Raw genomic sequence first — 11,503 nt, 5'->3', positions numbered from 1 at the left:
AAATTCAAGTGACCATTTATTGATTTTTTTTTTTCTTCCCTATGTCATGCGTGTTTGTATTTTTTGTTGTGTGTGCTCCCTTTGTTGCGGAACTAATTGCCCCATTGGGGACAAATAAAGATATATATTGACATGGTGCTGAAATCTCATTGGCTGGATTTGTTTCTCCATTCACTTCCACACAAATCAGCTCCTGAGATAAAACAACACTTTGAGCACAGACACCAACACCAACAAAGAAGAAAACAAAAGGCCCTGGTTCCTGTTTTCATGTCGTTTGATTTGTTTGTGAGCTCCTCCTGTTTCCTCCTGGCTCAAGGTTACGGTGTGGACGTTTCCTGCCGGATCTACTTTCTGATCCACATAGAAAATGAACATGAAAAATGTCGTTTTATTTCCTGATAAATGGGACCTTAAGGACTTTTGAATTTCACCCAACAGGATGTGGAAAGTCCCTGAAAAGCCTTGAAATTTGGTGTTTAAGAGACTCGAGCAGAAGCCATGCTGACTGGATGAGGACCTGGATGAGCTCGGCCTCCTTTTACCGTCAGATCTGATCCAGGGTTAATCAGCTGTAACTTTAATTTCACTGCTAAAATGAGGAGAAAGGAATCCAGTGCAGATCGCTCTCATGGGGTAAACAGATCACCTCTGTTTTTTTTGTTTTTTTAATCCGTTCTGCGACGACTCAGCCGCAGGTTAGAACCCTTTCCAGTTAACGTGGTAACGTCCCATTAAGGCAGAAAGCAGTTTGCACTCTAATCACCTGGTTTCTGTGGTAAATTTCCATCAGAGTAAAAACTTGTTGTGTCACATTACGTTTTTCCTACATCAACACACATTCATTTTGGTTTTTTTCTGTCGCTAAATTCATCAAAAGTTAAAACTGATTTTTTTTTGTGTATTATTACATTTACAATCAAGCCGTTACCTTTTTGAAAACTGAAAAATTGGCCGTGTAATAAAATCTGTAATAATGATGATTACACTCCTCTCTGCAGATTATGTTGTTTATAATCTGCATTAATTATAGATTATTACAGAAACAGTTGCAGCAGTTTTCTGTATTTTCATGGTTTTGGACGTGAGTGAATATTCTCATGATTTCCTGTTGGTATCTGAATATTTTAGGTGGCGTTTGATGTATAGAACTATAACTTTTTCCGCGGTGACGATGCAGCTGAGACGTGGAAGTGGCGGAGTGTGTGTGTGTGTGTGTGTGTGTGATAGATAGATAGATAGACTTTATTGATCCCAACCAGGGAAATTCTGGTGTTCCAGCAGCGACAGTAGAAACATATGAAGAGTTCATTTGCAAAAACAGATATCTCCATTTCAATTTATTAAACCTTTTCAAACTTTTTTGAGTTTTATTAAAATTTACTATATATTTATTTCTATTTTTTATATGTTTATTTAGCCTGGCATAATGTTTATGATCCTAAATCATGCTTTGTGTGTGTGTACTCCAAGCAGTATCAGTGAAAAAGGTGTATTCATTTTAAGAATGGCTTTCATCTGTTTTTGCAAATGAACTCTTCATATAATAAAGTTCAATAAAATAGAATAAAGGCTAAATATGTACAATAAAGACTAGAATCAGGGCTAACCTAAGGAAAAGAGACATGAGGTGTGTGTGTGTGTGTGTGTGCAGCTGAACGCTCTCAGAGGCTGCGGCGCTGCGGCGGGTTAAAAATACTGCAGTTTGTGCGTCAGTGTGAAATGCACTTAGCACGGCTGCTGTTTCCAACGGGACTTCAAACCGCTCGGATTCGCTCTGGAGACGGCGGCGCTGATCGGGACAAATCAGCTCGTTTTGCCTCCGTGCGTCTAAATAAAACCTCGTGTCCGTTATTTACATGCTGCCTCGTGTGTGTGTGTGTGTGCTGAGTCTGGGCGTGTCACAGCGAAGATCCTGCGTCTGATATTTGATTGAGTTATGCGATGAGTAAATTATTTTCATTGGCTCTTTAAACAGAAAATAAACTCAATTTGCTGATTTTGTTTTCCTCCCTCAGCCGAGCAGCCGGGACTCCGAGCCGAGGCCAGACCGTGTGTGTGTGTGTCAATCTCATTTCACATGGGAAAATGTTTTTTAATGTAATAGTGACGGACCACACACACACACACACACACACACACACACACACACACACACACACAGGGATGTAGTTTCTAGGACTTTCCTGTCAAAAGGAGAGGTGAGTCAGACGTGTGTGTGACGACAAACCACATTTCATACCACAGCGTTTGGTGAAGTGTGTGTTTGTGTGTGTGTGTGTGTGTGTGTGTGTGTGTGTGTGGTCCAAAAAAGCTGGTGAGAACAAAATGAGACAAACGTAAACACACTCAGGAGCTCCTCAGCATCTCGCAGGTCAGAGGTCAGAGGTCGCAGCAGGCAGGTGTGATCAGACCCTGGCCAGAGGGGAGGAGCTAAGGCCAGAGGGGAGGAGCTAAAGCAGAAACAGGAGCTGCTCCGTCACGTTAACGGCGTCCTGTGCACCGACGCTCGACAGACAGGAGCAGCACACGGACCAGAATGCATTGCAACAACAAGACGAGGCGGGGTTTATCTGGGGGGGGGGGGGGGGGGGGCGGCGTCCTGCTCAGACCGCCATGAGAGTCTGGTCTGACGTCGCCTCCTGACTGGGAGAACTGGGAGAAGCCGTCTCCCTCCTGTGGCTCTCAGTCTGAGGCGAGCAGCGATTCTTCTTCTTCTTCTTCTTCTGTGTAGATGTATGTGTTTTATGTATGTGCTGCACACAAAATTGCCCTTCGGGGACAATAAAGATCTTCTAAGTCTAATGGCCCTTTTCCATTAGTATCTACTCGGCTCGACTCTACTCGCCTCGACTCGGTTTAGGTGGTTTTCCATTACAGTTGAGTAGCACCTCGCCGTGGGTGGAGTCGTTAGCAAGGCGGCGCACCGTCCAGCTCCCTGTGGATTCTTTGGGCCGCCAAGCACAGAAAAGTCTCCACGTCTTCATTTGACCGCGGCAGCGGTTTGCTTGCCACTTTCCGACTTTGACAACTTCACTGACGATTAATGCGCACGGCCGCTGTTGCCGTTTTTTTTTTTTTTTTTAAATGTCGGGTTTGGTTTTCGTGGAGGAGTCGCTCTCGTCACTCCCTGTCCAATCATTTGCCTGCACGGCGTTTACGTCACATTTTCGGCTCGACTCAGCTCACTTGGAACCCCGGCTGAGTAGGTGCTAAAATGGGACACCAGGAACTACCATCTGATGGAAAAGCTCTTAAACCCAGTAGAGTCGAGCCGAGTCGAGCTGAGTAGGTACGAGTGGAAAAGGGACATAAGTCTAAGTTCTTCTTCTTCAAACTGCTCTGGCCTCCCTGCCAGTCGGGCCGTCTGCTGCGGGAAAACCACACCTGTGCCGTGACCAGGTGAGCACGACCAGGTGAGCACGACCAGGTGAGCACAGCGGCACGTCGCACAGAAGGAAAGAATAAATTCATCCCATTTATCCTGAAGAGCACAGAGCAGCTCATCTCAAATGACATTTCTTCATAATAACCTGAGGAGGACTGCTGCTTACTGACACACACACACACACACACACACACACACACACACACACACACACAGTTCCAGTCACTGCTGTAAGTCCCTAAAAACAACAAAAAAAAACCCCTTCATCATAAAGAAGCTGCTGAACATGGCAGGAGGACCGTCAGAGCTTTAAAGGGACAGTTCACCCCGTTGGTCCCACTGTTAGAAATGTGACATCATTTCTCTTCCTGGCACCCCCTGCTGGACTCTCCGCCTTAAAGGACCCGGTTAACCCCTCCAACACCTCTGTTACCGTGACAACAAGGCGGCAGGAGAGGAAACTTTACGGCACAACAGCTGGATTAAACTGGATTAGATTAGATTAGATTATACTGGCGGAGCCGATGAAGTGACACTGGGTGTATAAACATATTTTTTGTCAAGAGTCAACAGTTTATATAACAAACAGCCACGTTTAGCCACGTTAGCCGGGGGGAAGCCCAGCTCAATGGCAGGAGGCTAACAGTTTTAGCGTTTTTCAGAATGGGTGAACTGTCCCTTTAAAAAGAGCCAGGAGGTGTTTTTTTTTTTTTTTTTTTTTCCTGTTTCCTGTGACAAAACCAGCCCAGCGCTGCGTTCACAGTGCTCAACCAGATTTCATGTACGTTTATTCTTTAACATGTTGTGGAACACAGAGTATAAAGATCAGAGTGAAGAAACAGCCGTCAAATCAAAGGAGGACACCTTCTGGATTGTAGATATTGTTCTTTTTTTTTCTTTTCTCTTTACATTTGTTATAACTGTGGTTGAAGTCGTGTCAGTTAGCGACATGTTGAGTACAGCCCCCCCCCCCCCCCCCCCGCCCCCCTGTCCCGTCCCGTCTCACCTGTACAACCAGTCTCTCCCACATTCAGGACCCCAGTGAAGCAGCCGTCCCGGCACAGAAACATCCTAAAACCGCTTTTTTTTTTTTTTTTTTTTTTTTTTTTTAAATCTTAAATACAGAAAAAAAAAAAAATAGTCTTCGCCTCCTCTGAAGAGCGTAACTAAATATTCATATTCAGATGAGCAGTATTGTGATTATAAAGGACGACCGTTAATTCATTATCGACTACCGTCACCGAGTTTATAACACAAACCTCCTGGAGAGGAAACCTCAAAATGTACAACTGCTATTTACAGGAGGAGGATGACGGCGGGAGGAGGGGGGGGGGGGGGGGGCAAACGGATTTGATTGGTGGAGAGCAAACTGTCGGGAGGAGGAGGAGGAGGAGGAGGAGGAGGAGGAGGGCGAAGGAAAAACAAAGTGCCGTAGCTCCGCCTCATACTGCTGTGGTTATGATGCAATACTGATGGTCAAATTGCAGATGGTCAAAAATAATTCACATTTTGCACCCCGCCCCACCCCCACCCCCCTGACCCCCCCCCCCCACCCAAAACAAGCCAAACAGTCCTATTGCACAACAGGTGGGTTTACCCAGAACAAGGTACATGACTGAAGGTTATGAGCGAGGTCAGTGTTTCCTCTGTCACATGATAAGAAGAGAGGCCTATCTACAACATGTGTCACTATTTAAATTAATCTGCCCCCCCCCCCCCCCCCTCGCCCCGCAGTACACCCCCCAAAACAGACCAGCAAACAGAAAAGACCCACAGAGAGAAAAACGACTACATCCATTTAGAAAAGAGGAGAGAAGCAGGAGACCCAGGACCAGAGCTTTCTCCACCGTCAGATGCCGACTTTGGTTAAAACAAAAACAACAACAACCAAAACAAACCGACAAAATTAAAAGAATAGAAAAAAAAAATTAAAAATACCAAGTATTAAATATTTTTGTATTAAAATTACTTAAAAATCCCAAATAAACATTTGCGAATGGAGCTGAGGAGCTATATATATTCTATATATATTCATTTGTATGTAAAAACTTTTTTTGTTCTCGTCTTTAAATAAAAATATAATAGGAGCCGGTCCGTCCAGCTGCAGCCGGGCGGCCTACCGAGCGCGCTCCGCGGCGTGTTCGTGTCACGAGCGGCCGATCTTGAACAGTACTTCACACATGATGGCCGCCACGGGCGAGCCGAGCGCCGCCGACAGCGAGATGTCCAGCAGCCGGCTCTCGTACAGGACGAACTCCGTCCGGTTCTCCTCCACCTTGGCCATGGCCAGCAGAGCCTTGGCGGCGCGGCACATCATGTTGACGCTGGGCGGCTCGGGCGGCGCGGCGGCGTGCAGCAGGCCGTGCGGGCTCTGCTGGTACTGCGCCATGGTCACGCTGTCCTCCAGGAAGCCGATCAGAGTTCCCACGCTGCCCTTCTGCAGGGCGATGGCGCGCGCCGCCGTCGGGTCGCCCTGCGCCAGGTTGGACAGGACGGCCACCGCCATCTCGCGGCACACCTGGCTCTTCCTCTCGCCCACGTGGCGCACCAGCGTGGCGAACAGCTTCTGCTGGCGGCCGAAGGGGGGCGTGGCCAGCAGCAGGTCCACGTTGCTGTCCTGGATGCTCAGCTTGCACAGGCACTCCAGCACCAGGCGCTGCGGCGTCAGCGAGGAGAAGCCGCCCGCCGCCGAGAAGGGGTCCTGGGCCTCGGCCGACGGACACACCATCCAGTGCAGCAGCCCGTCCAGGATGGGCAGGCAGATGCTCTCGGGGTACAGCGACAGGTCCAGCTGGCCCGCCATGTTGGCCAGAGTCACCAGAGTGTTCTCCCTGAGCGCCGCCAGGCAGTCCCACCACCACTCGTCCCGGCTGCACGCCAGGCCCTGCTCCTCCTCCCGCTGGTAGCTGGGCGGCGTCCGTTTCCGGCGCGGGTGGTGGTGGTGCAGCAGGACGAGCCGCCCCAGGATCAGCACCAGGCCGGGGTGCCGCGACATGTCGGCGTCGTTGCCGGGGACGAAGGAGAGGCCGCGCACGATGTTGGAGACGCAGACGCAGCGCTTGGCCAGCGAGTCCTGCCACGGCTCGGCGGTGGACAGCGGGGCTTCGTCCCAGCAGCGCGGCTCGTCCTCCAGCTGGCTGATGGGACTCCGCGCCGCCTCGCTCTGACCTCTGACCTCCGGCTGGGAGCCTGCCACAGAACACAAGAGCGTCACACACTGATGCCACGAGGAGAAACACCCAAAACCTTCACTTCAGTCTAAACCCTGTAAACACGTTCCCTCATGTTCCCCCAGGGGGCGCACAGCAGGAGCTCAGTATGACATGTTACAGCAGTTCAATAAGAAGGGTGAGGGTGAGGGTGAGGGTGAGGGTGAGGGTGAGGGTGAGGGTTAGGTTAGCGGTAGGGTTAGGGTTGGGGTTAGGGATTAGGGGTTGGGGTTGGGGTTAAGGGTTGGGGTTCCTTTCAGTTAAACTCAAAGTGCTTCACGTTACAGAATGACATGTTCATTCTGTAACGTGGTAACCAGGCTGACATGTGATGATAATAATAATAATACTAATAATAATACTAATAATAATAATAATAATAACTTAGATAACAGACTGATGGACTGTACCTGGCTGGGATGCAGGTCGGCTGCTCGGCGCGTCGTCCTCGCCGGCTGTCGGGTTCCTCTCCGCCTCCTCCTGGTTCTCCTCCCTCTCCTCCCCTCCAGGAGGGTTGGGAGGGGCGGGGTTTCCGGCGCGGAGCTCGAAGTGGGTCTGGATGTGGGCGGTGGAGTCTCCGCCCCCGGCCCTCCAGTGCAGCAGGCCGCTGCTGAAGCCGTTTGGCCGGCTGAGCTCGGCCCAGCGCTGCTCCAGCTGCTGCTGCTCCTCCTCCTGCTCCTCCAGCCGGACGGGCAGCCGGTCGTACCTGCTGGCCTGTTTGGGTCGGGGCTCCGCCGGGTCCTGCTGCCGGACGGGCTCGGGCTGCTCGGACGTCACCCCGCGCTCCTTCTCCTCTTCCTCTTCCTCGTCGCTGTTCTTCTCCTCCTCTGCGGCGGGAGCGTCGTCCTTGGCGCCTCCCTCCTCCTCCTCGGTGCTGACGGCGGGCGCGGCCGTGAGAAGGAGCGACGACGATGACGACTCCTCATCCTCGAACTCCAACTCCATCGACGACTTCCTGGCTATCCTCAGCTCCTCCTGTGATTGGCTGTCGGTTTGGAGAGCGGCCGGAGGCCTCTCCTCCTGCACCTCCTCCTTGGGGGGGTCGGGAAGGGGCCCCAGCAGGGTCCGCTGGCCCTCGGTTCCCACCTCGTACTCCTCCAGGATGCCAAAGATTTGGATGAGGCAGCGGCGGTAATACTCCACGATGAGCTCCAGGAAGCCGGGCAGCTGCAGGGAAACACAACAAACTCATCCAGTGATTCTTCCTCCAGGATCAATAAAGAAACACGTGAATCATCAGCAAAGATAGAATATAAATTATGACCTCATGCTGCATAATCTGGGCCCGAATATTATTGATGCCAATCATTAATGTTGACTGTTTGTCTTTGTTGTGGTCTACAAAATGACCACCTGTATGTAAATGACTACACTAAGTTCATTTACATATTTTCATATTAGTTAGGAGGAGTTGTTTACACTCCAACTCCCAGGTTTATTCTGAGTTTACTGGTTTGGGCTGCAGCTGCAACCTGAACCAGTTTGAGCTGGTCTGGTTTCAAACCAGAGTCTGACGGACGAGGAGCCACGTTCAGGAGCCAGAACAGGGATGGAGGGAGTTTATCGAGCTCACCGGGGAAATACAACACACTGAATGACACAGTCATTAATGAAGTGATGGAAAGAGAAGTGTGACGTGGAGTGTTATCTCTGGCTCCTGGGTGACACCTCGCTGCGCATCTGATGAAATGATGGCCGTCATCACCGCCGTGACCAAAATGACACTCAAACTTTAACCGACATTAACTGTTTGAAATCGAGGCTGAATCAACACCGCTTCATGTCAAAAAACTGATCAGTGGGGTTAATTCTACATCTTCTTGTGCTCGTCTTAGTTTAATTCAGTTTAAGGTTCTCCACAAGATTCATTTAACAAAAACCAGACTTAGTAGGATTTTTCCAGGTATAAGTGATTCTTGTGATAAATGTGGCTCATCTCCAGCAGATCATGTTCATATGTTTTTCTCTTGTCCAAGACTGGCTAATTTCTGGTCCTGTTTTTTTAAAATATTAAGCGAAGCCTTCAGTATTACACTGGAGCCCTGTCCACTGATAGCCATCTTTGGGGTACCTCGTATACCAACCTGTCTCTCTAAGAAAAACTCAGATGTTGTGGCTTTTGCCTCGCTCATAGCCCGCAGACGTATCTTGTTACAGTGGAAAAGCCCAAATCCACCTCCTGCTACATCCTGGCTAAGTGATTTAATGTCTTTTCTTTCATTAGAAAAAGTGAAATATTCATTAAGAGGTACAACAGCTAATTTTTATAAAAGATGGCAGCCTTTTATTGCATATGTAAATGCCCTTACCTCTCTGGAACCCAGCTGATCTGATGCATCCTTTCGCTGCGCTGAGCACCTTGAGCATCTTTGTAATTGTTTTTCCCTCCCTATTTTCCCCTTTTTTTTTTCTTTTTTTAATTTATTTATTCTGCCTATTTTTGTTTTTGTTCCATTTATTTTAATTATTTCTTTATATATGTTTTTTATTTGTTTTTTATGTCTTTTATTTATTTATTAGCACTGTCACCTTTTAGTCCAGTCATTTTATGAAAAAACCTCGGACAAACTGCAAGAGAAGCAAACTCAACTGATTCTGTATCCTCAGTTTGTCCTGAGTGAGGGGAAAAAAGTCCCAAGAAATCCCTTTGGTGGAAAGTTTAGAAAATCACCTATTTATGACCACATATTACCAAAAAACACTGTTTTTAACACACAGGGGAAAGGGGTTCAACATTTTACTTTCAGATATCACTATAAAAATTCACAAGATGATTACACACACAAAGACAAGAAAAAAAGTCAATTACAAGTTCTTTGAATTATTCTGTTTACACATGCATATCACACATTATCTGATTTGATATGCGCTAATAAGGAATATAAGGAATAAATGCCAGAAGAGACATTAAACAGTGAATTAAATTAGTGGGAGAGTGTGAATTAAAAGGTTACTATGGTAACCTTTTAATAAAATGTTGAACCCCTTTCCCCTGTGTGTTAAAAACAGTGTTTTTTGGTAATATGTGGTCATAAATAGGTGATTTTCAAAACTTTCCACCAATGGGATTCCTTGGGACTTTTTCCCCTCACTCAGGACAAACTGAGGATACAAAATCAGTTGAGTTTGCTTCTCTTGCAGTTTGTCCTAGGTTGACCCCAATTTTGGCCTAAAATTACTGGACTATAATTGTGTTGCTGTTGTTGTCAGTTATCTCTGTGTTTTGTCTCCTCTCCCTCTGAGTGTGCCCCCCCCCCCCCCCCCCAGGTGTGAGGGCTCTCACCTGTGTGAGGCTGAAGGAGCTCACAGTGCTGTCGTCGTACAGCAGGATGTTGATGGTGTCCAGAGCCCAGGTGCTCTCTGCCAACAGGCCGGACCGCAGTGACATCATCACCCGCCACGCCTCCGGAGTCCCTGATTGGACAGAGAGAAGAGCAGAGCTTCAACAGGGAGGACAGCCTGCATGACCTCTGACCTCCATGTCACCCTAACCAAACATCCATCTGCTCTGTGTGTTGGTGTGTGTGTGTGTTGGTGTGTGTCATGGTGTGTCATGTTGGTGTGTGTTGGTGTGTCATGGTGTGTGTGTGTGTGTGTGTGTGTGTGTGTTATGGTGTGTGTGTGGCTCTGACCCGTGTCCTTGGCGGTGAGCCGGCGGCGGCTCTTCAGTTTGGGGGGCGTGGCCTCCACCGAGCTGGGGGGGAAGCTGACCTCCCTCTGGACGAGCGGGAGGCTCGGGGCGGGGGCGGGGCCGGCCGGGGCGCCGGGCACGCCCGCCTTCTTCATGGAGGCCATGTAGGGGGCGCTGTTGGGCGACAGAGAGCCGCCCATGGGCCGGGGGAAGGAGGAGGGGCTGTGGGCGCGGGACACGTGGTTGGGCAGGGCGGGGCCGGACTGGTAGGAGGAGGGGGGCTGTCGGGAGGGCAGGGGGGGCACGGAGGAGGAGGACGAGGACGAAGAGGAGGTGGAGGAGGAGTGAGGGGGGAAGGGCGGCTGGCGCTGGCCCGGGTGGCCGGGGGGCCACGGGCCGTCCTGAGGGGCCCGGCCCTCCGGCTCCTCCCCTCGGCCCAGGCCGGGGTAGGGCGGGCCCTGGCCCTGCCGGCCCGGGTACGGGTAGCCCACCTCGGTCCTGGGGTGCCACATGTTGGCCTGAGGCCCGTCCCCGGGGCCGCCGGAGACGGGCGCGGGCCCCGCCCCCATCATGCTGTGCTGCGGAGGCCCCTGGGCGCCCGGCGGCATGCGGTCACGGGCGTACGGGTACGGGTACTGGCCCTGCACCGGCCGCCGCTCGGGGCCCATGTAGGCCCCCCCTCCCGCCGCGTAGGGGCCGAAGACGTCGGGCTGCTGGGCCCCGTACTGCTGCACGCCGTACGCCTCGCCCTCGTGCCGCTTGGCGGGCGGGTACAGCCCCTCCACCGGCCGCTTGTAGCCCTGAAACACACACACACACACACACACACCTGTGACCTCTGCCCAGTGTGTGTGTGTGTGTGTGTGTGTGTGTTTGACACTGATGTGTTTCTCTGTAAAAACAGATCAATAAAGTCTGGAGGAATAAAATGAAGCTGCTCATCTTCTGGATGTTTGAGATGCAGGAGAGAGAAGACATGAACACAGCTCTGTGTAACACACAGGCCCAGTCCCAGTCCCAGTCCCCAGTCTGAGTCCCAGTCCCAGTCCCAGTCTGAGTCCCAGTCCCAGTCCCAGTCTGAGTCCCAGGCCCAGTCCCAGTCTGAGTCCCAGTCTGAGTCCCAGTCCCCAGTATGAGTCCCAGTCCCCAGTTCCAGTCCCAGTCCCAGTCTGAGTCCTCAGTCCCAGTCCCCAGTCCCAGTCCCAGTCCTCAGTCCCAGTCCCAGTCCCAGTCTGAGTCCCAGTCCTAGTCCCAGTCTGAGTCCCAGTCCCAGTC

At 50.6% G+C, this 11,503-nt stretch overlaps 1 protein-coding gene across 1 annotated transcript in view; it reads right to left on the bottom strand.

Moving 5' to 3' along the window:
• Positions 1–4,144: 4,144 nt before the first annotated feature.
• Positions 4,145–11,503, bottom strand: part of LOC115355727 (AT-rich interactive domain-containing protein 1B-like) — a 99,164-nt gene continuing 91,805 nt past the window's right edge. The window contains 4 exon segments of the mRNA XM_030046589.1: positions 4,145–6,577; positions 7,008–7,764; positions 9,881–10,011; positions 10,230–11,028. Coding sequence (XP_029902449.1) covers positions 5,535–6,577; positions 7,008–7,764; positions 9,881–10,011; positions 10,230–11,028 — 2,730 coding nt within the window. The 3' untranslated portion in view covers positions 4,145–5,534.

Source organism: Myripristis murdjan, chromosome 24 (assembly GCF_902150065.1).
Source record: "Myripristis murdjan chromosome 24, fMyrMur1.1, whole genome shotgun sequence".
Lineage (NCBI taxonomy): Eukaryota > Metazoa > Chordata > Actinopteri > Holocentriformes > Holocentridae > Myripristis > Myripristis murdjan.
Note: the sequence above shows the minus strand (reverse complement) of the source record. Positions and strands in the feature narration are given on the sequence as shown.